The sequence below is a fragment of the Loxodonta africana genome, chromosome 4, assembly GCF_030014295.1.
Source record: "Loxodonta africana isolate mLoxAfr1 chromosome 4, mLoxAfr1.hap2, whole genome shotgun sequence".
In the NCBI taxonomy this organism is placed as follows: domain Eukaryota; kingdom Metazoa; phylum Chordata; class Mammalia; order Proboscidea; family Elephantidae; genus Loxodonta; species Loxodonta africana.
This window is the reverse complement of record NC_087345.1, coordinates 9,085,684-9,110,756: the sequence shown is the minus strand read 5'-3', so window position 1 is coordinate 9,110,756 and position 25,073 is coordinate 9,085,684. Positions and strand designations below refer to the sequence as shown.

General features: G+C 46.8%; 1 protein-coding gene across 1 annotated transcript in view; it reads right to left on the bottom strand.

Annotated features, from left to right (window-relative positions):
• Positions 1–25,073, bottom strand: part of EFCAB6 (EF-hand calcium binding domain 6) — a 338,133-nt gene that overhangs the window by 149,095 nt on the left and 163,965 nt on the right. Inside the window, exons 16-18 of the mRNA XM_003419798.3 lie at positions 10,099–10,213; positions 6,641–6,774; positions 3,062–3,294 (exon numbers count right to left, since the gene is read on the bottom strand). Of these exons, the coding sequence (XP_003419846.2) occupies positions 3,062–3,294; positions 6,641–6,774; positions 10,099–10,213 (482 nt within the window). The remainder of the gene's footprint in view (positions 1–3,061; positions 3,295–6,640; positions 6,775–10,098; positions 10,214–25,073) is intronic.

Sequence of the window (25,073 nt, the reverse complement as noted above, 5' to 3'; positions counted from 1 at the left end):
AGAAGGGACGGCACCCAGGTTTGTTAGGTGGAAAGAGGGAGGCTGAGGAGGGACAAAGAAGACAGGTTCTCTAGGCAGAAAACCACCACTCTCAACAGGCACCTGGGTTCAAATCCCTGCCCCACCATCCATCACTGTGCCCCTCTGGATGAGTCACTAACTTTTCTATAAGCCCCAACTCTTGTGTCTGTAAAATCAGACAGTATTAATTATTAAAGGATATTAAAAGATACACCGTCATGAAGCACAAGGTCTGGTCCATAAGTGGGCTTGACTTTCTAATGTAGCGCCTGGCCTAGGTCTCAAAGCTGTTTCTCCCTCAGGCCCCAGGGCCCAAGACAGGTCTCTATGGGCTCCACCCTCTCCCCCTTTCAGTTCCTCCTCCACTCTGGGGCTGCTGAAAGATCTTTCTAAAGTACAGCTGTGACCTCCTCACTCTCTTGTCTACAGAAAAAGGGTGAACTCCTCGTTCGGGCACTTGGGTAACTACCCAGCCCGGCCTTCCTGCTGCTCCAGGCCCCCTGGTCACCATGCCCTCTGGGCATATGGCTGCTGCACACTCTCCTCTTCCATTTCCCGAATGTGCCCTTTCCCGCCTCTGTACTTTTGCAAATGCTGTTCCCTGGCCTTGAACAGCCTTTCCTGTAGCCTGCATCTGATAAAACCCTACTCACACTTCAAGACCCAGCTTGGATGTCTCCACATTGCCTGAGAACCTGAGACGACTGAGCCCCAACCTTCTACTCTCCTATAGCACTTTAGCTACCCTTCTGTTTCTTTTTATTTTATTTATTTTTGTGTGCGTGAAAATATACACAGCAAAGGATACACCAGTTCAACAAATCCTACATGTACAACTCAGCCACACTGATTACAGTGTTCATATTCGCAACCATTCTCGTGGTCCCTTTCCAGTTTATTCCACCACCATCAGCGTATGGTCACTGCCCCCTAAGTTTCTCATCTAGCCTTTCGAGATGTTGTCAATTTCATCCCACACAGATGAATCTTTGAAAGACCACAATGCTCAAAGCAGACATACTTTACTAATCACTCTTTTATTTCAAAGAGCTCAGGCTGCTAACCAGAAAGAAGGTCAGGAGTTCAAACCCACCAGCCGCTCCTTGGAAACCCCATGGTGCAGTTCTACTCTGTCCTATAGGATTGCCATGAGTCGGAGTCGCCTCGATGGCAGTGGGTTATTTCTCTTTGTTCCTGTCATCTTATATTCAACCGTGAGCTCCTCAAAGGGAGAGTCTGCATCTTACTCATCTCTGCACCCCCGGTCCCAGGACAACGTGTAGCACATAGTCGACATTTAGTAAATGCTTGATGAATGAACAAATAAATACAAATAAGAAGGCCGAGTCATTTGAATGGGAGGATTGGGCCTTGTCATTGAAATTTTCCATGTTCGTTCTGCATACCTTCTCTAAAAAAATTTGGGGGGGAAGAATTTGTATTGTTTTAATGTCAAGCAATCAAGTCCCACATTAAAGCTCTTCAGACCCGAGCAATTGGAAACAGTGTCCAACTCACGTGTCCCACGATCACTCTTCTTAGGGAGAGACCATAGTTATATTTGCTGGTTTTTTTGGACAGACAAAAATTAAAGCTACTTTCCCAAAACATGTGAACAGGGGCAACAAATTAAAGTGATAGATCAGAGGGCTTCTGCAGCCAGACAAGCGTCATGACAGTCTAGCCCTGTGACTGTGGCTTCTGGGGCGTTGCTGCCCTCCAGGGGAGCCGCCCTGTGTGGGTAGGACAGGTGCTTGTTGGAGACCCTCGGGGCTGCCAGTGCCTCGAGGGCAAAACAGTACAGTGAATATTATGATCATGCTATATCAGAAAACACACCTCTGTGTTATCACAGTGCCTGCTGGCGTTTTAATGAAGTATTACAGTGATGGTCAAGGAGGGGCTGAGTGGCTACTCCATTCATGCCCGGGGACATTCAGTAATCCCCACAGGGAGCCACAGGTGCCGCACTGGGCGTCAAGCCCAGTCACTGCCTTCTCGAGTATCCACCATTACAGAGACAAAGGGGAGGAAGCAAGTGGGGATGGCATGCAGGACACTGAAATTCCCCTTCCCACCGTGAGGGAGGTCAGCTTGGGTGGGCAGGGGCCTGGGGAGGAACCTTGCCTGGGGAGGGGCTGGAAGAGATCCCTGCATCTCTGGAAGCAGATGGCGGGACGAGCCAAACTTACACCTACAGTCAGATACACACCCAGAGGAGAAGGGACGCAGCATCGGTTCCTGCAGAAAGGGGCTGCACTCCCCTGACCAGCACGGACCAGGCCGAGTCCGTGCACTGCAGTGGACAGCCGGTGGCCAACGTCACGTTAAGGAGCTGAAATGTCATGCACATTACAACACAAAGGTCTTGGAAGCTGAGTTCTCAAAAACCGAGTAAAAAGAGTATCATCTAACCCCAGATTTATAAAAAGAAAAAAAAAACGTAAATGCATGGAGCCCTGATGGGGCAGTGGTTAAGAGCTAGGCTGCTAACCAAAAGGTCAGCGGTTCGAATCCACCAGCTCCTTGGATGCCCCATGGGGCAGTTCTACTCTGTCGTGTAGGGTCACTAGGAGTTGGAACCGACTAAACGGCACCTAACAACAACAATATATAAACTTATGTGCATAGAAAAATGAGTGGGATGAAATAGAAAAATGATGCTCACAGGTGATAAGGTTATAGCTGTATTTTCTAATCCATTTCAACCTTTCTACAGAATCTCTGTGTGCTGCAAATGGTTAACGCACTCAGCTGCTAACTGGAAGACTGGAGGTTCGAGTCCACCTGGAGGTGCCTCGGAAGAAAGGCCTGGCACTGTACTTCCCGAAACTTAGCCACTGAAAACCCTGGAGGGCACAGCTCTACTCCGACACACACAGGGTTGGCCTGTTCCTGCTGTGATTTCTCTCCAGCCACCGACAAGGAAACCCGTTGCTCTGGTGGGACAGCTCCGCTCTCTGTCTGCCTCCTTGGACCCGCAGAAATGCTGGACTCAGGCTGGCGCGGGCTGGCGGGTATAAAGATGCCGCCTTCTTACCTGATGAGTCTTTGTGGTGGGTCATCGCTTCTGTATGATCCCTTCTCACACAAATTCCGAAACTCCCGGAAATTTAAGGTGATGCTGAGTTTCAAGCCAAGAAGCTCCAGGAAACGCTCGAACTCCTGGTCCTTCAGGTTGAACAGGAGGTGCAGCAGCAGTCTGTGCAGGTCCTGGGTGCTGATGATGCCATCCCTGTCGGTGTCCATCTTAAAGAAGGCAGAGTAGGGGTTCTGGAAACAAAACCCACACGTGCGTCAGAGGGCGCCTCCCTGCTGCGCCTTGGATTGCGGCAAACCCACAGCCCAGCAGGTGGGGGCTCGTCTCCAAAGAGAAGAAGGGGTGGCTGTGTAGCGTTTCAGCCGTTGCGTTTGGGGGTCTCTCTGCTCCAGGAATAATATCCTCACCGTGCTTTGCTCTTCCCCAGGAAATTACATACTCCAGCTCCCTTTTCCCCTGACTCTCCCAGTTAGTGGTAAAATCCTCACTACTGGAAATAAGAACAGGAGTGTGTATTGGAGTTTTCTGGAACGTGTAAAACTCATGCTGTGGTTTGTTTTATATAGTTTTTTGAATACACACAGCAAAACATACACCAATCCAACAGTTTCCACATGTACAGTTAAGTAACACTGATCACATTAGTCAAGCTGTGCAACCGTTCTCACCCTCTTTCCCGAGTTGTTCCTCCCCTGTTAACATAAACTCGCTTCCCCCTCAAGATTCCCATCTAATCTTTTGAGTTGCTGTCGTCAGTTTGAGTCCATATGGCCAGTTCTTAAAAGAGCATAATGCTAGTTACGATAAACCGTTGTTTGTTTTTAAGAAGACTTCGGGTATGTTTTTGGTTTAAGGTTTAAATAGTTTCAGAGGTTCATCCAGCCTCCATGGCTCCAGGAAGTCTGGAGCCTGCAAGAATTTTAAGTTCTGTTCTGCATTCTCCCTCTTTTGATCAGGATTTTTCTATAGATTTTTACACAGATTTTATGATGGTTGGCAACTTCTGTCTACAATGGACAGGAAGACAGCGTACACAGTGGCATGCCCACAGGCCACCCAGAGGCCTGTGCTCCATGTCGAGGACTCAGATAAACACGTTCCGTGTCTGAGCCTGGTGTGTTTTACCCCGCCCACTGCACTGCAAGGCTGGCTTGGGATTTCCATTTTGCAGATGAGGAGACTGAGGTTCAGGGCCCACAGGGAACTTGTGGCTGAGAGGCAGCGCTGCATAGTGTGTAAAGGCACGCTCTGGTGGCAGACGCCTCAGCTTCAAGTCCCCAGCCCTGCCACTGAGCAGCAGTGTGACCTCGGACAATTCCCACCCTCTCCATGCATCCGTTTTCTCACCTGTAAAATGGGGATCGGGTTGTCGTGCGGATTAAATGCCTTAATACATGTAAAGCACGGAGAACACGGCTGGCTTAGAAAGTTGCAGAGACTGTTCTAGTACCCCGGCTCTCATCTGTGCCTAATGCAGCCTGTCACCCAAGAGGTGATCTGGTGTTTTCGGGGTACTGCACTCATACGTTCATGCTACGGGGTCCTCCCTAAGTGGTTATTTTTGATATAAAGCAAGCGCCCGACTCAAGTGCCTAATTAAAATGTTCTGGGATTTTGTGGACAGAGCGGTCCGTGTTTACTCATTACTCAGCACCTAATGTGTGCAATCACTGTGGTAAATACTGCAGAAATCAATTTAAAAGACGCTGCTCCTTCCTGCCTCTCAACGTCCTTCCCGCCACCACCTCCTAGCCAGCCAGCGTTCCCTCTTCAGAGAACAGGGCTTCGACCACAGAATGACCCCGCCTCCCCCAGGCTCAAGCCAACACTGGGATTCTCAGAGCACTTGTCTCCGCTGTGTTTTAGGTCTGTGTAGAGACTAGGGCTAACCTTCTCCATGTATGCACACCATGACCGGATTTATTCAAACTGCACATTAGGATGCACGGTCTGAGGGTGGGATGGAAGGTCCAAAGTCAGGAGACCCTGCAAAACCCCAGCTAGATGGTCACTGTGAGTATGTTTGTTTTCAAATAGTAGCTTGGTCACCACAATGAGTCTCTGACTGGCCATCAGCGTGGGGAAGCTGTTTCAGAAGGCAGGACAATGTGAGCTGTAGTGTCCCCCCTAGGAGGCAGCTCTGCCACCAGGTCCCTCCACCCCCTTCTCCCTGGATGTTCTCCTCCACATGACCTACCATCCGCTCCCCCCATACCTGGAGCCTCCATCCCCTGGGATGGAATCCATTCTAATTCCTGGGGACCCTGAGACCTATTTTGCAGCAAATACAGCTCAGCTTATTAAACCCATCTCCCTGCCTTCCCATTTTAATCCCCGTCTTTTACTTCTCAGCACTGACCCCATTCAGGCTGCTCTGTACCTCCCTCTCTGCTGGAAGGTCTGTTTCTCCATTCTAGTCTGCCATGCTTGGGCACGCAGACCCTGCCTCGTCCTAATAGGCCAGCCACATGCTCTTCCCTAAAGCCTGGCACCTATCTGCCGTCACCTTGCTCACGAGGCCTTGTCTGTTGTTTGCTCCCTCTTTTTCTGGCCAGCACAGGCTTAGAGTTTAGGAGTCATTTCAGGAGTCACCTCCTCCACGAAGCCCTCCCTACGGGGGCCCTTGCCCTGAGCCCCAGAGCATCCTACGTTCCTTCTCCATAGCCAATCGCGACATATATGAGCACGCGTTTACCATCTGTGTCCTCTGGACTGAGATCTCTGGGCCTGGGCTGCATCCTGGATCCCAGCATCCAGCATGGGTTCTGGCATACAGGAGGAGCCATGCTGGCACAGTGGTTAAGTGCCCAGCTGCTAAACGAAAGGTTGGTGGTTTGAATCTACCAGCAGCTCCGTGGGAGAAAGACGTGACAGCCTTCTTCTGTAAAGATTTAGTGTGTGGTGCCTGCTGGTGAGTGAGCCATGGAATGGAAGGGAAGGGATGAATGGACCCGAAATTTACTGTGACACTGTTGTCATGGCCTCTTCCCACCTGACCTCCCTGGTGAGGAGGGTACCCTCACTCCTCTGGAGCCTTTGAGAGGCAGCAAGCAGTCACAGCAAAGGTCGGCAACAGGGACAGACCTGGGGGGGGTCTCAAAGTTAAGTACCCCCAAGGCAAGGGAAGAAGGGGCAGCTGCACCCCCAGGCCAGGGGGGAAGGGCAGGCTGTACCCCACCCCCAGGCAAGGGGGGAAGGGCAGGCTGTACCCCACCCCCAGGCAAGGGGAGAACGAAAGGCTGTACCCCACCCCCAGGCAAGGGGGGAAGGGCAGGCTGTACCGCACCTCCAGGCAAGGGGTAAAGGGGCAGACTGTACCCCACCCCCAGGCAAGGCGAGAAGGTGCAGGCTGTACCCCACCCCCAGGCAAGGGGAGAAGGGGCAGACTGTACCCCACCCCCAGGCAAGGGGAGAAGGGCAGGCTGTACCCCACCCCCAGGCAAGGGGAGAAGGGCAGGCGGCACCGTCTCTGGCCAAGGCTGAGTCGCATGTTCTCCCCTCTCTTGGTGCCCCCTGGGCCGACTAGGCCACATGGTGGAATGGATGAGACTGAGGAGGGGAGGGCAGGCCACAAATTACCCGGAAGGACTCCTTCAGTCTCCCGGGGAAAAGCTTCAGGCATTCTTCAGCAGTTATGAAGTGACTGTTCACGTAACTTTTTGTCAGAACTGGAGTCTGAGTTCTAGTCGATTCTGGCCGACTCATTTCCGTATCTAAAACAAAGACATCAATCAGAAGACCCGCGTTCGAGGTATCCGTATCTCTCCATCAGCACTGTTTATTTCTTCCTGTTCCGAATCCTGTTAAAATACCACCCAGGGGTGCGATCCCGCGACTCGGCCACTGCTCTCAGAATGGCAGGCTTTAACTTTGTCAGGCTCTGGTTTATTTTCCTTCAGTTTCTTAGAAATTTTCCTGTTTCGAAAGGGATTCTCTAGACAATCAGGACATACTTTTACCCCTGCCTATCTCGTATGACAGTGCCCCATGTGTTTGCTTGTCTTATTTCTCTGTCCTTCCTCAACACTGGGGACTATGTCTCAGGTGGCTCTGGATTCCCAGAGGCAGAGAGGGAGAATGCCTGCCTCTTTTTGTGTTCTAGAATTACTTTCTAAACACAGAAACGTGTGATCCTTTTAACATTCATTAATTCAACAGAGAGATTCTGGCCAGGTGTCTCCTGGATACTATGCCTATATCAGCAGACGCCACTGAATCAACTCTGACCCATGGCAACCAACCCCCCGTGTGTTGGAGTAGAGCTGCGCTCCATGGGGTTTTCAGTGGCTGAATTTTTGGGAAGTAGTTCTCCAGGCCTTTCTTCCAAGGCGCCTCTGGGTAGACTCAAACTTCCAAACTTTCAGGTGGCAGCCGAGCGTGTTAACCATTTGCACCACTCAGGGACTCCGATATTATGTTTAACCCAAAAAAAAAAAAAAAAAGCCACTGACATCGAGTCAATTCTGACTCCTAGTGAACCTATAGGACATAGTAGAATTGTCCCATAGGGTTTCCAAGGCTGTAATCTTTATGGAAGCAGACTGCCTCATCCTTCTCCCACAGAGCAGCTGGTAGGTTCCAAGCACCAACCTTTGGCTTAACCGCTTAACCACTGTACCACTTAGGGGCCTTCATATCTTTTTTGGTCCTTTCGACAACGCTAGGAAGTAGATACTCTTCTAATGCCTAGCTTATACACAGGGAAGCTTACTATTAGACCCATTTTACATATGAGAAGACTCAAAGGGTTCTCCCAACTTCTCCAAGGTTCTAGAGCTCATGGACAGCAGGGCTGAATTCAGGACAGTCAGGTCCCAGAGGCCAGGCTGATGACAGAATTATGCCCTCTCCACTAAAACTGGGGGGAGGGGGTGCTCTCTGTGCAAAAATCAACCCATTTCTATCAGGCTGGATAGGGTGGGTGTGGCCTTGTCTAAAAGCCAGGCGATAAGGCGGGGACTTCTCTTTAGATATGGTTCTCTGCACGTGTCATGACCACTCCTCCACTGATGGGGCCTCTAGGAGACGCAGTTGACAGGATGTCCAGACACCTTCTCTTTCTGGCCAGCACAGGCTTAGAGTTTAGAATTCATTTCAGGAATCACCTCCTCCTGGAAGCCCTCCCTAAAGGGCCCCGCCCTGTGCACCAGAGCACCCTATTGTCTCCACTCCATGCTAATTCCAATGTATATGACACACGTGTTCCCTGCTCTGCACCCCACTGGCCAGCTCTGGGGCCCGGGGTGAGGGACCTACTTCTCCTGGGCCCTGTTCCCTCACCTGGAAAGCATACACCTGGAAGCTCTCTGTAAGATAAATGCGGGCCCACTCTACCTCCCGACAGCTGGGCCACGCTGGCCTCCACTCAGGCTCCTTCCTGCCCAATGTGGCTCCTCTGCCTCGCCCACCTCTGGCCCCTGCCCGGGTGGGCCAGGGGCCTCAGCTCGCCGGAAGCAGAGGCAGCACTGGGGGGCGGGGTGGGGGGGCTGATGAAGGATAGCCAGGCTGCCCGGAGCACAGGGAGGAGACGGGTCAGGGAGGTGGGGTGGGGATGTGAAGACAGAGAAGAGGAAAGGGCGGGGAGAAGGGGGCTGGGCAGCTGATGGGCACTGAGTCAGTTCCCACTCTGCACCTGAGTCACCAGCTCTGGGATCTGGGGCGAGTGACCCAGATATCCACACCCGAAACGTGCATGCATCTGGAAGGACTCTCTAGGATAAATGTGGGAACCTTTTCCTTCTTTTTATTTTCTCTCAAAATGTTAAAATATAGACCCAAATCAGTTGCTTTCCAGTCGACAGTGACCCTAAGGACGGAGTAGGACTGCCCTGTAGGGTTTCCAAGGAGCGCCTCGTGGCTTCGAACTGCGGACCTTTGGGTTAGCAGCCGTCGCTCTTAACCACTACTCCAGCAGGGCTTCCCATAGACCCAATGATCCTGTCAGTTCATTCTGCAGTAAGGCTGGGGCCTCTCGCAGGGTCATTTCTCACGAATGCCCGCTCTCCAGCTCTAGAAATAGCAAGGCGGGGGCGAGGAGGGCCTCCACAATGGCAGCCTGCCTCCAGGGTTTCCTGGTAAGGAGTCACAGGGCCAGTCCCTTTAGCAGAGATTGGCTACCATCACTCATCAGCCCCAGATGCATGCCTGGAGGGTGTCAACATGCAAACACAGGGCTTTGGGTTCTGCTCTGTCCCACCTGCGGTTCATTTGTAGCCAAACAGAAGGGTATCCCATTGATGTGTGCGTGCGTGCGTGCGTGGGTGCGTGCATGCGTGTGCGCGTCCGTGTTAAGGTGCGGCTTTAGAGTATGGACCAGAGGGGAACCTGAAGGGCCAGCTGCAGCCTGTACAAAATGAATTTCCTAACAACCATGGGGAGGGGGAAGGGCAGTGGCTGGTGACCCCCCTGGAACCTCTGCCTCCTTATCTGTATAAAGGGGGGGTGCACAATGGCTATCAGTAACTACAATCAACATCTGTTGTTAGGAGGGAGTCTCTGGATGGCCCAGATGGCTAAGCACTTGGCTGCTGACCCAAAGGCCGGCAGTTCAAGTCCACCCAGAGGCGCTTCAGAAAAAAGGCCTGGTGATCTACTTCCCAAAAAACCAGCCATTGAAAACCGTGTGGAGCACAGTTCTACTTTGACACATACGTGGTCACCATGAGTCGGTATCGACTCAACAGCAAGTGGTTGGGTTTTCGTTTTTTAACTTTTAGGAGAACTATCTTCAAGGACAAGAGGTGGGAGTGAAGCAGCACAGGCTTTGGAGTCAAAGTTCTGAACCAACTGTGCTCTACATTTGCAGAAGACAAAATCGGGCCAAATTCTGCCCTCACAGTCCTGTCTACCTTAGTGCCAGCAGAAGGCCTAAACACAGTCCGAGAAAACGAAATAAAAATGACTGTTTCCAATCACATAATGCACACCATCCCAGCCTCTGGACTTCTGCCACTTCAGCCTGAGCAGCCTTTGCAGGAAAGACTCCCGAGCTGCCCCCGCTGTGTCCCGGCCGGGGTCCACGCTCAGTGATTAGCTACCTTCGAATCCTGTTGCAAAATCAAGGTAACTCATCCCTTCTTTTCTAAATCCTAGCTTTGCGGTCAGCAGGGTGTACTGATCGTCATCCATGGGCATTCCATGAGCTTCTAGTACCTGGCAAAGGAAGGCAGAGAGGCAGAGAGGCGGTCAGGCTGTCCCGTGGGCCACGGCTCCGCAGTCCCTCCTGACCAGCAGCCGCTCACCACTACCCCCGGCCCAGCCCCTGATTATTACTTGTCTGCACCCCTCCCCCCCAACCCACAGACCCCAAGGGCGGGGCCCAGTGTCCTGCTGTCCTGCGTCCCTGGTCCCCAGCACAAGGCTGTGTTTGTTGAGTGAGTGAGTGAGTGAACAAAGGGGCAGACTGTCAAAGGCCGGCCATCCAAGGTATTCAGATTCGGCGTTGTGGTGACTGCGCTGGCTTTCAAGTCTCGTGAGTTAGAGTCATACTCACACATAGTCAACAAAACACGAACAAAACAAACCAGGTGGTTTGGGGAAGGAAAACACTAACACTTCCATGAAAGTTTCATTACGATCTACAGTTTAAACTGCCGGCTACTTAAGCAGTGGTTGGTGGGACATTTATGGACACCCCTTTTCCTCTCCTTATGCTAGTTCCCTCACCGGGAATTATTTATCATCTCTTCACTCAAGCCGGCAGGAGCTACGTCCACAGCTTCTAGCTGGGTGTGTGCAGCGGGAGGGCTAGCAAGCAAGCACACTTCCCCGTACTGCGAAGGCTGAAGCGGAACCCTCTAGAAGATGCCTTCCTAAGAGGCTGATTGGCTGGGCTGTTCATGGGAGAGATGATGTCACCGTCCTTTGGCCATCGGTCAGTCAGTTGACAATGCAGAGGGACGACCTGCCTGGAGGTAAGCCACCCCCAGAAGGGAGGCTTTGGGGAGGTGCTCTCAAATAATTCACAGTTTAAGTGAGAAAAAGACATAGAATCACAGTTCAAAGCGTGTCTGCGTAGCTAAGGGCCAGAGATGTCCAGGATGGAGGAACCCACCAGGACAGGTCTGTGCAGCTAAAGGCCAGAGACGTCCAGGATGGCGGAACCCACCAGGACAGGTCTGTGCAGCTAAGGGCCAGAGACGTCCAGGATGGCAGAACCCACCCAGGACAGAGGAGAAAGTCTTTCTGAAGAGTTAGGAGATGGGTCTTGAAGAAAGGGTGTGTGTGGTGTGTGGGCACACATGGAGGTGTCATTAACATGTATCGGCTTCTGATGCCACAGGAAGCCAGGGCAGGTCACAGAGGAGAGGAATAGAGGGGCCACAGCTGCAGTGCTGCCTTCAATGGGGGGAAGGGACAGGGCACCAGGTAGAAGAGTGTTTATTCCATCATTATCATCATCTTCTTCTTCATCATCATCATCTTTGTCACCATCATGTGGTCATAGTATTGCCTATTATGTGCCCGGCAAGACCCAGCAGTTAAGTGCTCAGCTGTTAACCGAAAGGTTGGTGGTTCAAACCTACCAGCTGCTCCCAGGGAGAAAGATGGGGCAGTCTGCTTCCGTAAAGGTTACAGCCTTGGAAACTCTATGGGGCAGCTCTACTCTGTCCTACAGGGTTGCCATGAGCCGTAATCAACTGGACGGCAGGGGTTTTATGTGCCAGGCATCTTGCTGAGTCCTTTACACGCATTAAATCAATCTCATCCAACCCTTACCACAAGCCTTGAAACGGTATTCTTACTATGCCCATTTTAAAGATGTGGAAACCGAGGCTTAGAGAGCTTAGGTGACTCACCCAATCTGATGAGTAGGGACTGACAGAACTGGAGTTCCAATCCAGTTCTTATTCTTAACCACTGTGGTGAACTCCATTTTTGGTATAAGGTCATTGGGGCCGGACAAAGAAGAGGAGTGGTAGAAATGGGCAGAAAATGACACACACAAAAACCCACTGCAGTTACATCAGTTTCCACTGCTGGTGACCCCACAGGGTTTCCGAGGCTGTAAACCTCTACGGGAGTGGACTGCCACGTACTTCTCCTGCGGAGCCACTAGTGGTTTTGAACCCCTGACCTTTCAGTTAGCAGTCAATCATTTTAGCCACTATGCCTCCAAGAAATGACACCCATTTATCCACTACTGCCAATTCTGATTCATAGTGACCTTATAGGACAGAGTAGGACTGCTCCATAGGGTTTCCAAGGAGCAGCTGGTGGATTGGAACTACTAACCTTTCAGTTAGCACCGTGCTACCAGGGCCCCCAGGACATGACGGTGGGACAGTAACATAGGCTGTGGTGCCCTCGCAGCCTTGCGCAGATCCACATAAGCACAGGCTTGAACCGCAGCTCACTTGAATCTTGCTGGAACACCCTGTGACCCTCTGGAATGGATGGGAGGTCTCTAAGGAGCTGCCATGAGGCCACCTCCCACCAGCCTTCCTGTCTCCCCTGCGAAGCTGTCGTGAGACAGCTTCTCATCGCCTCCTGGCTTATGGTGAGACATGGCACTTCCTGTTCCATGCCCTCAGAACAGAGCTCCAGAATGTAAGTCCACTCAGCTGCAGTCTAGGTGGCTCCTCAGTGATGGGGACGCCACTGCTGGCACTGCAGTCATCGGCTGCTGGTGCTCTGGGGTCCTGTTCTTGGTGTGTAGGACTAGGATCCAAGCCGTAGGCACTGCTGGCTTCTTCTTTTTGCTGTGCACGTAAGTAATAAACTGTCTCAATATTAAAGTGGCTGGTTGTGCCTTCATTGATGGAATCCGTCAGCCCTTGGCCTTGCCTTGCGTGTGTGGGCCCGAGGTAGACAAGCCTCAGGCCGGGCTTGGTGCAGGATCGGAGGGAGGGAATAGGAAGGTGTGGAGGTGTGGTGTTGCCTGGGGAGCCCAGGTGAGCGGATCCGGATTCCAAGTGTATCCCTGGGGCCTGCCCGGGGATGTGCGTGGGCAGAGCGTGCCTGGAATTCTGATAGCGGCGTGCCATCTGCACACACACCCCATCCCAGACCTACAGAGGAGCCTGTCCCAGCACGGGAGTCGGGGACGTTTAGACAGAAAGCTGAGGCATGCCCAGAGGCAGCCACAGCAGTAACGGGCCTCTGAAGGGGACATACTGGTTGCTATCTTTGAAAAATAATTTTTTATTTGAAAACAACTACGAATGAATTATTCATTGCAAATTCCCCCTCACTCTGTCCTTTCATAAAAACATATGTAATGGAGAGTAAGAAAATGTCTGCAGGCAAATGTTTCATAGCCTGGAGGGATGCGAAGCGCCTGGGAGAGTCATTGTGCCCTAAGCAGCCTGTCCAGCATTGTAGGCGTGTAATCTCTGTCGGTGCGGAGCCCCACGGAGGACACGAAAACCAGAGAGCACGATCACCAAAGGGATGAAAACCAGAGAGCACGATCACCAAAGAGGTGCCGAGCGTCTCACAGATGTCGATGTTTCCCCCGCCTCTTTTGAGGCTCCCCCTTGCACCACTCCCACTTCTAAGATGAACACCACAGCAAATCAAAGAGATTTATCACAACCCTTGGAGGCAATTCACAATAAGGCAACGTAAGGCTAAACTGCAACTTTTATGAGACATATGTGAAAATGCTTAACCATTCAGAAATCTCCTTTGGGCATTTCCGGGAAGCATTTCCTTAAGGAAGTTCCTTGAAGAGTGACAAAACATGGCTTGGTGGCTTTGGCAAGGCCGACATCTTCTGATTCACCAGGGTCACTTCTGAGATCCCTGTGATGTCTCCTAGATGGTAGGCTGGTTCTTTTTTCAACATTTTTAAAATGGTATTTTATTGTTTTTTGTTGAAACACAGCAAATTAGGTTCCCATTTGGCAATTTCTACACAAATTGCTCAGTGACAGTAGTTACATTTTTCACAAGCTGGCAGACTGGTTCTTCCTCAAGAGGTCACAACATTTTGTGGAATGGTTGCTGGGTTCTCTTAGTGAAGAAAAGGTGCACCAGGGTAGGTGCTCAACAACAAAGCTGAGTGAGTGACTCAAGTCTCTACTAAGCCCAGCTACTGAAAAGCACAGTATGAGAGAACCATCCACCAGTTTCTCTATGTGGGTCACTATGAGTTGGGATCAACTCGACGACAATGGGTTTTTTTGGATATGTTGTTGTTGTTAGGTGCTGTCAAGTCAGGCCTGACTCAGCAACCCTATGTATAATAGAACAAAATGGTGCCTGGTCCTGAACCATCTTCATGATTGTTGGTATGTTTGAGCCCCTTGTTGCTGCCATTGTGTCAATCCATCTCATTAAAGATCTTCCTCTTATTTGCTGATCCTTTACGTTACTAAGCATGATGTCCTTCTCCAGGCATTGGTCCCTCTGATAATGTGTGGTTGCTCTAGAGAGTACAACATACAGCTTCAACTTTTCAGTCTATTTAGAGTTAATTTTGTACCACTCCACACAAAATGAAGAAAGCTTACAACCAAATAAGTCCTTACCTGCCTTTATATTACAGTTGTCATTTGTTTTACAGCTACATACATTATAAACTCTATAAGACAATGTTATGATTTTTGCCTTATAAATTCATGTATTTTTTTAATTAAGAGAAAAAGATGGCCATTTATTTTTAATCAGATATTTACCATTTCTAATGCTCTTTGTTCCTTCCTGAAGATCTAAGTCTGTACTTGACATTATATTCCATCAGTCTGAAGAACTTCCTTTAGCATTTCTTATAGTAAGATCTACTGGCAATGGCTTATCTTGGTTTTCTTTTACTGAAAATGTTATTTCACCTTCATTCTTGAAGGAGACATTTGCTGGGTATAAAATTCAGATTGAGAGGGTCTTTTGTTTGTATTTTTCCTCGCGGGTCTTTAAAGATGTTGCCCCACTGTCTTCTGGCCTCCGTTGTTTCTGATAAGAGGTAAGTGGTCATTGAAATCATTGTTCCCAGTTTGTAATGTGCCGCTTTTTTTCTGCTTTCAAGATTTTCTCTTTGACTTTGGTTTTCAGCAGTTTTAATTTTCTTTGTAATTATCTTACTTAGAGTTTTCTGAACTTTTGAATCTCAAAATGTATGTCTTTCACCACACTGGGAAAATATCAGCCATTATTTCTTCAAATATGTCCTCTTCTCTAGTTTTTCTCTTCTTTCCTTTTTTGACTCCAATTACATCTATGTTAGACCTTTTGATATTGTTTGACCTATCCCTGAGGCACAGTTTTTTTCCCTATCCTTTTTATTCTTCTACAGTTTGTATAACTTCTATTGACCTTTCTTCAAATTCACTAATTCCTCTTTTTGTCATTTCTATTCTGTGGTTAAGCCCATCTGGTGAACTTTTTATTTCAGATATTTCATTTTTCAGTTTTAGAATTTCCATTTGGGTCTTTTTATAATTTCTATTTCACTTCCAAGATTTCCTATATTTTCATTCCTTATGAGTGTATGAATGTATTTTCCTTTGCATCCGTGATCATAGTTATAATAGCTACTTTGAAGTTTTTGACTCTCAATTTTAACATCTAGGTCATATTAGAGTCTTTTCTTTTCAGCAGGGCCACAGTTCCCTATTTTTTCATATGTTAAGTAATTTTGGATTGCATCCTGGATATTTGTGAATGTTATGGTCTGGAGACTCTGGATTGTGTTATGTTTCTTCAAACAGTGAAGATTTTTGTTTGTTTGAGCAGGAAAATTAACTAGGTTGGACTCTAACTAAAAAGGTCTGTAGTGCAGCAGCTTAAATCTAAGTTTAAGTTCTTTTACCCTTAGCTAGACTACTTGCAATCTTTCCTTGCTCATGTATAGTACAGGTTCATCCAGAGATTTGGGCAGAATTTATACACCAAATTTGAGGCATTCATTTTCTGGCTCTCTCTTTTTCAGAAATCCCTCTTCACTTTCTAGTGGCAGTAGTCCCCCTGACCTCTGCCTTCTGGCCTTCAGATCAGAAAGACTGTTGGTTTTCTATCACTGTTTATCTGTTCTATGTGCCACCAACTTCAGCCTTTACTCAAGTGGAAAGCTATAAAAATTGGAAACCTGCCCCATTTCATTCCCATTCTCCAAGGGTCAACTCCTCTTCAGAATCTGTTTGCTTTGTTTCACTCTCCAGTACCTTCAGGTACTTGTCCATTTATTTATTTACTTATTCACTCATTCATTCAACATTGTCCAGAATTTATTGATATCTCTGGGAGGACTGATCCAGCAGGCACTTACTCAGTGGTACTGAAAGGAGAACTCCCGGTAATACGTCCTTGGATGCTAAAGCAAGCACATCCTCAAGTCACAGGTATTACCAGCTTGAGGAAAGCCTTCAACAGTCTGCCTCAGCCTGGGTGACAAAGCCCCTTTAAAACTTCCACAGCCCCGTCTGGTTACTTCTATTATAGCCCCTGGTACAGGGCTGAGCATGTGGCAAGCACCAAAAAAAATTGCTGTTTGATACAGAAATCATTAGCACTATCTTTTTCACCTCTATATCCCAAGGGCACACAGTAATTGCTCAGTAAATGTTGAGTGGACATGAAGAGGAGGGGCTGTCAATGTAAGGGACTGTTGGACACTCACCAGACTCTTACTATTATATTTGATGAGGCTCAAGTATGACTTAAGAAAGTCTACACCCAGGCAGACCAGAGTGAAAAGTGGTCATTCAACCTTGGCTAGGAAGGGGTTAGGACAGTGAGAACACTGTGAGGCGGGACAAGAAGACATTTGTCCTTGTGAGACAGTCAGAAGGAACCAGGAGGAAAGGGAGACAGGACAGGGACTGTGAAGTTGGACTAGCTCTTTAGACCTGCAGTGCAGATACTTTAGACTTGGATATTTCTCTGATTTTGTGCTGTATCAGCAACGATATCATTACTATTCCCCCTTAATACTTCATTTAGTAAAGTTCCCTTTTGAAAATGCTACAGCATGCCTCAGTTGACAGAACCCATGGAAAATATTTCATGCTTATACTTAAGCTGGAGACTTAAAAAGGACACATTCCAAGAAGAAGGTGGAATTCAGGGCGCGAAATCTGGAGACTGCTTCTTTAGCTAATCCTACCTATTTGGGGAGTATCTGATTTAAGTTCTTTTGTGATAAAACTAAAGAGAGTTCTGGGTTTCATTACTAATACGGAGTATTATTTCTATTTCTTTACACACCATTCACAGATAAAATGAAATAAGCACCAAGAAAATTCAGTCTTCTCTAGAGTTTCAGATATACTGTACCCCCCGATCTTCCATTCCCCCAGCTAATTACACCTGATCTTCCAGTTCCTCTCCTACTATTATCTTTCTACCACCACAGAGCTGTGTCATTCAGAATGCAGGGGTGGTCTGAGAATCCCAATCATCAAGACTATCTTGTCACATGCAAACCAGGTACAAGGGGTATTATCTGCCTGAGTGCCATGGCTGGAAAAGAATATGGAACTTTCAAAGTAGACCTCATTTATATTTGAACAGAAAATTCAAACTCTTTTGGCAAATGTTTCATAGAATATTCAGATACAAATGCTGGGCTGTCCACGTGGCCCCAGCAAGACAGAATCTTCAAAGCCAGTGAAAACCTACATGAGAGGCAAACACGATGCTGTCACATACACAGGCCACACAGGTATTTGCTGTTGCCTGTTATTAATACAATTAAAGTACAGGATTTTCTTTTTTTCTCAGCTGACAGGGATACTGTGAAGAATGAAGTGGATGTTCCAAGGGTATTGAGCATCTCAGATAAAAACCCCTTGCATAAGAACCCCAACAGCAGTGGGTGTTGAGAGACAGAGGCTCAGTTATGGGAGTTAAATCCAATAAGCATCCCAACCATAGAGTCTCAGCATTAATGGAAAAATGAGAAGGGCCAGAGCTGACCTCTGAGCTGTAAACGTTCTTTCCTGACTCTAGGAGGTAACGGAAGCTTCACAAGGGTCACTCAACAAGACAATTTTACTGAGCACCTACTAGATGCCAGCCACCTTACTAAATGATTTCCATCTGTTATCATATTTAAAGCTCACAATAACTCAAAAAAGTACGACCAACTCCATTTTACAAAGCTTAGGAAGGTTAAATTAAGTCATCTGTTTGCTACATGGATGCTGCTAGGAAGTGGTTTTGAACATCTGTCTGAGTCCACTAGATGACACTGTCTCATGGGCTCACAGCATTGGGAGAGACTTTGAAGAGTATCAGCATCATTTCATCATTCATAGAGGAGGAGCCCAAAGCCCCAACACATAAGCACTACCTCAAGGCCACATTTAAGTAGTATGGAGCAGCTCAAATCATTATGCTGGGTGTGTTTAATGCCCGGTGATGCTTGGTCGCCAGTGACAACCAGCCAGCACTGGTGACCGATTCTGCCTGTACGAATAACGGCAAACGGGGCCTTCTTTTGCGCAGCATTCACACAGTCGAGAATATCTCACTCCCCATCAAATGACCCAGCCCGGGCACAGCCTACGGGGAAAACCAGTAGACACATCGAGACTGGGTCTGGTTGTTCACCAAACCATTGTGTGCCACGTGTTTGGGGTTACAACATGGTCAGGGGCTCTACCAGTCAGCTCTTTCATAACAAACCATCCAAAACTCAATGGCTTGCGACAAAACAAGCATAGGTTTACAGGTCACTTGTGGCTTTGCTGATATAAGATGGGCTTGGATGGGTGTTTCTGATTCAGGATGCAGGTTGGGTTTATGCTTGCTCCTCAGTGAGATGGACTGACACAGTGGCTGCAACAGTGCAACAATTGTGAGGGTGGTGCAGAGCCGGGCAGTGTTTCGTTCTGTTGTACGCAGGGTCACTATGAGTCAGAACTGACTCGATGGCACCTAACGACAACAACAACCATATGTATTCATTCTGGAGAACAAACTGCAGGGACAGCAGTTACACTGGGCAAGCTCTTCTACTGGCAGATCACTGGAGTGCCAGACCAAGCCAAACCATGCAAGCGTATTTAATATTTAAGACCTCTGCTCAGGTCACATGTACTACCTTCCATGTCAAAGAAAGCCATGACCACGCTCAACATCAATGGGTCAGGAAAGTGTCCTCCATCACAGTGGGACCGAAGGAGAGGGAGCGGCTACTTGCTGAACAAGAATCCTAATTATCACAAGAACTCTCATTTGTGGCTGGTGGGAATGCAAAAAGGTATAGCCACTTTGGAAGTCAGATTGGCAGTTTCTTACAAAGCTAAACATAGGCTAACTATATGATACGGCAGCTGAGCTCCCAGTTACTCACCCAACTGAGTTGAAAACTTACATCCGCACAAAAATACGCACACAAATTTTTACAGCAGCTTTATTCATAACTTCCCTAAACCGAAAGCAACCAAGATGTCCTTCAGTAGGTAAATGGATAAACAAACTGTGATATATCCATGTATTGGAATGTTATTCAACAATATAAGGAAGGAAATGAGTTATCAAGGCATGAAAAAACATGGAGGAACCCTAAATGCATATTGTTGAGTGAAAAAAGCTAATCTGAAAAGGCCGCAAAGTGCACAATTCTAATTATCTGACATTTTGTAAAAGGCTAAACTCTAGATACAGTAAAAATACCAGTGGTTGTCAGAAGTTCAGGGGGAGGGAAGGGATAAGCAGGTGAAGCACAGTGGGTATTTAGGGAGGTAAAACTATTCTGCATGAGGACATAATAGCAGACACAACATTTTGCATTTGTCAAAACCTACAGAACTTTATAACACAAAGAGTAAACCTTACTGGATGCAAATTAAACAAAAATCACTTAGAAGGTTGAGGGATTCCAAGAAAAAATGATGACTATGACAAGAAAATCTAATTACATTAGATATATGTGAAACAACCTTTACTAACGGGGCTTGGGGGAAAGATTCTGAGCTAAGAAGTTTTGGAAATGAGTAGAGTCTATAAGACTAAAGGCAAACGGACCTGCACATAAGTCCTGTACTCTAATAAATAAAGTTGTTTACCACGCGAGTATGGGTTAACGATATGATACTGCTATGCTCATAAACTGGAATTCAACAATTCCGTAAAAGGATGGCACATAGCAGAAGTCATGTTTCTTAGTGCTGGAGTGGAAATGTACAGGTCTATAAGGGTAGGAAGCTAGAATGATCCACGTAATAAATTAGAGTTGGAGACATCAGCAAGAACTCATGTTTAATATAAATACAGATCCCTACATATAGAAGTATTTATGTTGTTGTTGTTGTTAGGTGCCGTCGAGTCAGTTCCGACTCGTAGCGACCCTATGCACAACAGAACGAAGCACTGCCCGGTCCTGCTCCATCCTTACAATTGCTGTTTTGCTTGCACTCATTGTTGCAGCCACTGTGTCAGTCCATCTTGTTGAGGGTCTTCCTCTTTTCAGCTGACCCTGTACTCTGCCAAGCATGATGTCCTTCTTCAAGGACTCATCCCTCCTGACAACATGTCCAAAGTATGTAAGATGCAGTCTCGCCATCCTTGCCTGTAAGGAGCATTCTGGCCGCACTTCTTCCAAAACAGATTTGTTCATTCTTTCGGCAGTCCATGGTATATTCAATATTCTTTGCCAACACCACAATGCAAAGGCGTCAACTCTTCTTTGGTCTGCCTTATTCATTGTGCAGCTTTCACATGCATATGATGCGATTGAAAATACCATGGCTTCGGTCAGGTGCACCTTAGTCTTCAGAGTGACATGGTTGCTCTTCAACACTTTGAGGAGGTCCTTTGCAACAGATTTGCCCAATGCAACGCGTCTTTTGATTTCTTGACTGCTGCTTCCATGGCTGTTGATTGTGGATCCAAGTAAAATTAAATCCTTGACAACTTCAATCTTTTCTCCCTTTATCATGATGTTGCTCATTGGTCCACTTGTGAGGATTTTTGTTTTCTTTATGTTGAGGTGTAATCCATACTGAAGGCTGTGGTCTTTGATCTTCATTAGTAAGTGCTTCAAGTCCTCTTCACCTTCAGCACGAAAGGTTGTGTCATCTGCATAATGCAGGTTGTTAATGAGTCTTCCTCCAATCCTGATGCCCCGTTCTTCTTCATATAGTCCAGCTTCTCAGATTATTTGCTCAGCATGCAGATTAAATAGGTATGGCGAAAGAATAAAACCCTGGCGCACACCTTTCCTGACTTTAAACCAATCAGTATCCCCTTGTTCTGTCCGAACAACTGCCTCTTGATCTATGTAGAGGCTCCTCATGAGCACAATTAAGTGTTCTGGAATTCCCATTCTTCGCGGTGTTATCCATAGTTTGTTATGACCCACACAGTCGAATGCCTTAGCATAGTCAATAAAACACAGGTAAACTTCCTTCTGGTATTCTCTGCTTTCAGCCAGGATCCATCTGACATCAGGAATGATATCCCTGGTTCCACATCCTCCTCTGAAACCAGCCTGAATTTCTGGCAGTTCCCTGTCGATATACTGCTGCAGCCGTTTTTGAATGATCTTCAGCAAAATTTTGCTTACGTGTGATATTAATGATATTGTTCTATAATTTCCACATTCAGTTGGATCACCTTTCTTGGGAATAGGCATAAATATGGATCTCTTCCAGTCACTTGGCCAGGAAGCTGTCTTCCATATTTCTTGGCATAGATGAGTGAGCACCTCCAGCGCTGCATCTGTTTATTGAAACATCTCCATTGATATTGCATCAATTCCTGGAGCCTTGTTTTTCGCCAATGCCTTCAGAGCAGCTTGGACTTCTCCCTTCAGTACCATCGGTTCCTGATCATGTGCCACCTCTTGCAATGGTTGAACATCGACTAATTCTTTTTGGTATAATGACTCTGTGTATTCCTTCCATCTTCTTTTGATGCTTCCTGCGTCGTTTAATATTTTCCCCATGGAATCCTTCACTATTGCAACTCGAGGCTTGAATTTTTTCTTCAGTTCTTTCAGCTTGAGAAACGCCGAGTGTGTTCTTCCCTTTTGGTTTTCCATCTCCAGCTCTTTGCACATGTCATTATACTACTTTACTTTGTCTTCTCGAGAGACCCTTTGAAATCTTCTGTTCAGTTCTTTTACTTCATCGATTCTTCCTTTTGCTTTACCTGCTCGACGCTCAAGAGCAAGTTTCAGAGTCTTCTCTGACATCCATCTTGGTCTTTTCTTTCTTTCCTGTCTTTTCAGTGACCTCTTGCTTTCTTCTTGGATGATGTCCCTGATGTCATTCCACAACTCGTCTGGTCTTTGGTCACTAGTGTTCAATTCGTCAAATCTATTCTTGAGATGGTCTCTAAATTCAGGTGGGATATACTCAAGGTCATATTTTGGCTCCCGTGGACTTGCTCTGATTTTCTTCAGTTTCAGCTTGAACTTGCATATGAGCAATTGGTGGTCTGTTCCACAGTCGGCCCCAGCCTTGTTCTGACTGATGATATTGAGCGTTTCCACTGTCTCTTTCCACAGATGTAGTCGATTTGATTTCTGTGTGTTCCATCTGGCAAGGTCCATGTGTATAGTCGCCATTTATGTTGGTGAAAGAAGGTATTTGCAATGAAGAAGTTGTTGGTCTTGCAAAATTCTATCATTCGATCTCCGGCATTGTTTCTATCCCCAAGGCCATATTTTCCAGCTACTGATTCTTCTTCTTTGTTTCCAACTTTTGCATTTCAGTTGCCAGTAATTATCAATGCATCTTGATTGCATGTTCAATCAATTTCAGACTGTAGCAGCTGATAAAAATCTTCTATTTCTTCATCTTTGGCCCTAGTGTTTGGTGCGTAAATTTGAGTAATATTCATATTAACTGGTCTTCCTTGTAGGCGTACGGATATTATCCTATCACTGACAGTGTTGTACTTCAGGATAGATTTTGAAACATTCTTTTTGACGATGAATGCAACACCATTCCTCTTCGAGTTGTCATTCCCAGCATAGTAGACTGTATGATTGTCTGATTCAAAATGGCCAATACCAGTCCATTTCAGCTCACTAATGCCTAGCATATCCATGTTTATGCGTTCCATTTCATTTTTGACGATTTCCAATTTTCCTAGATTCATACTTCATACATTCCAGGTTCTAATTATCAATGGATGTTTGTAGCTGTTTCTTCTCATTTTCAGTCATGCCACATCAGCAAATGAAAGTCCCGGAAGCTTTACTCCCTCCATGTCATTAAGGTTGACTCTACTTTGAGGAGGCAGCTCTTGCCCAGTCATCTTTTGAGTGCCTTCCAACCTGGGGGGCTCATCTTCCAATACCATATCAGACAATGTTCTGCTGCTATTCATAAGGTTTTCACTGGCTAATTCTTTTCAGAAGTAGACTGCCGGGTCCTTCTTCCTAGTCTGTCTTAGTCTGGAGGCTCAGCTGAAACCTGTCCTCCATGGGTGACCCTGCTGGTATCTGAATACCGGTGGAATAGCTTCCAGCATCACAGCAACACACAAGCCCCCACAGTACGACAAACTGACAGACACGTGTGGGGAAGTATTTATAGATATGTGATTATACATAGAGCTTTACACACACAAATATTTCTTTGATCTGTCAGCTGAGAGGTTCTAAAAGTAATGACTCCCCAGGAGCAATAAGTACACCTAGTGCCAGATCTAAATTTCTAAAACCAGTCTCCAGTAAAAGGAACCAGGGATCTTTGTAGAGATGGCTGATTTTAGGACTGGGGAAGGAAATACATAAGATGAACCTGGAGCATTTTATAGTGCCAGAAAGTAAGGAAGTGCTACACATGTATACACACACACACACACACACACACGTTGATGAGGGTCTGTCAAAGGGGCACAGGAGACAACGGAAAGAGCTCTCAATGGCCAAAGCTGGAATAATTTAAGCAACAAAATAAACTAATTGGGTTATAACCAAAAGTCTAAGATAATTATTCTTGACTTTATATATTTTATCATATTGATAAAAATGAAAAAATTAATAAACGTAGGAGAAGAGACAAATCTCCCATGCAGACGAATTCCAAATAAATTATGTAGATACTCTACCCTAAAGGTGGGTGAACATAACTAACGACTCCTTAAGTGTGGGCCGTGCGGAGTGGCTCCCTTCCAAAGAGTACAATATAATATGGGGTGTCGGGGTTGGAGGGTGGTGGAGAGTAGCTTCACAGTAGAGAAACCTGGTAAACACTTCAGCAAGGTGATCAAGATCAACATTAACAGTCATCAGTCATGTTGATAGTATGTATCCCTTATACAATGTGATGAAGATGGCACTTTACTTCCATGGTCTTCCTCCCCAAAATGCAAAGCCCCAGTCAATTCATGAAAAAAAGAAAATCAGACAACTCCAAAAGAGGAGCATCTCATGATACACCTGACCAGTATTCCTGAAAACTGTCAAAGTCATCAAAAACAAGGGAGGTCTGAGAAACTGTCACAGCCAGAGAAGCCTGAGGAGACATGACAAGTAAATGTAAAGTGGTGTTCTGGACAGCACCCTGAAACAGAAGAAGGACACTACATAAAAACTAAGGAAATATGAATAAACTAAGGATTTTAGAAGGTGCCCTGGTGGAGCTTCTGAACAAAGACTAGGAAGGAGAACTTGGCAATCTACTTCTGAAAAAATAAGCTAGTGAGAACCTTATGGATAATGACAGAATATTGATGTAGTGATGGAAGACGAGTCTTTCAGGCTGGACGGCACTCAAAGCACTTCTAGAGAAGAGCTGCCTCCTCAATGTAGAGTCAACCTTAATGACACGGATGCAGTAAAACTTTCAGGACCTTCATTTGCGGATGTGGCCTGACTCAAAATGAGAACAGCTGCTAACGTCCATTAGTAATTGGAACATGGACTGTGTGATGTATGAATCAAGGAAAACTGAAAGTCAGCAAAAATGAAATGAAACATTTGAAGATCGACATCCTAAGCATTCCAAAAACCAAAACAAACCCACTGCTGTCAGTTGATTCTGACTCATAACAACCTGACAGAACAGAATAGAACTTCCCCATAGGGTTTCCAAGGCTGTAAATATTTACAGAAACAGATGCTATATTTTTCCCCCACAGAGCAGCTGGTGGGTTCGAATCGCCAACCTTT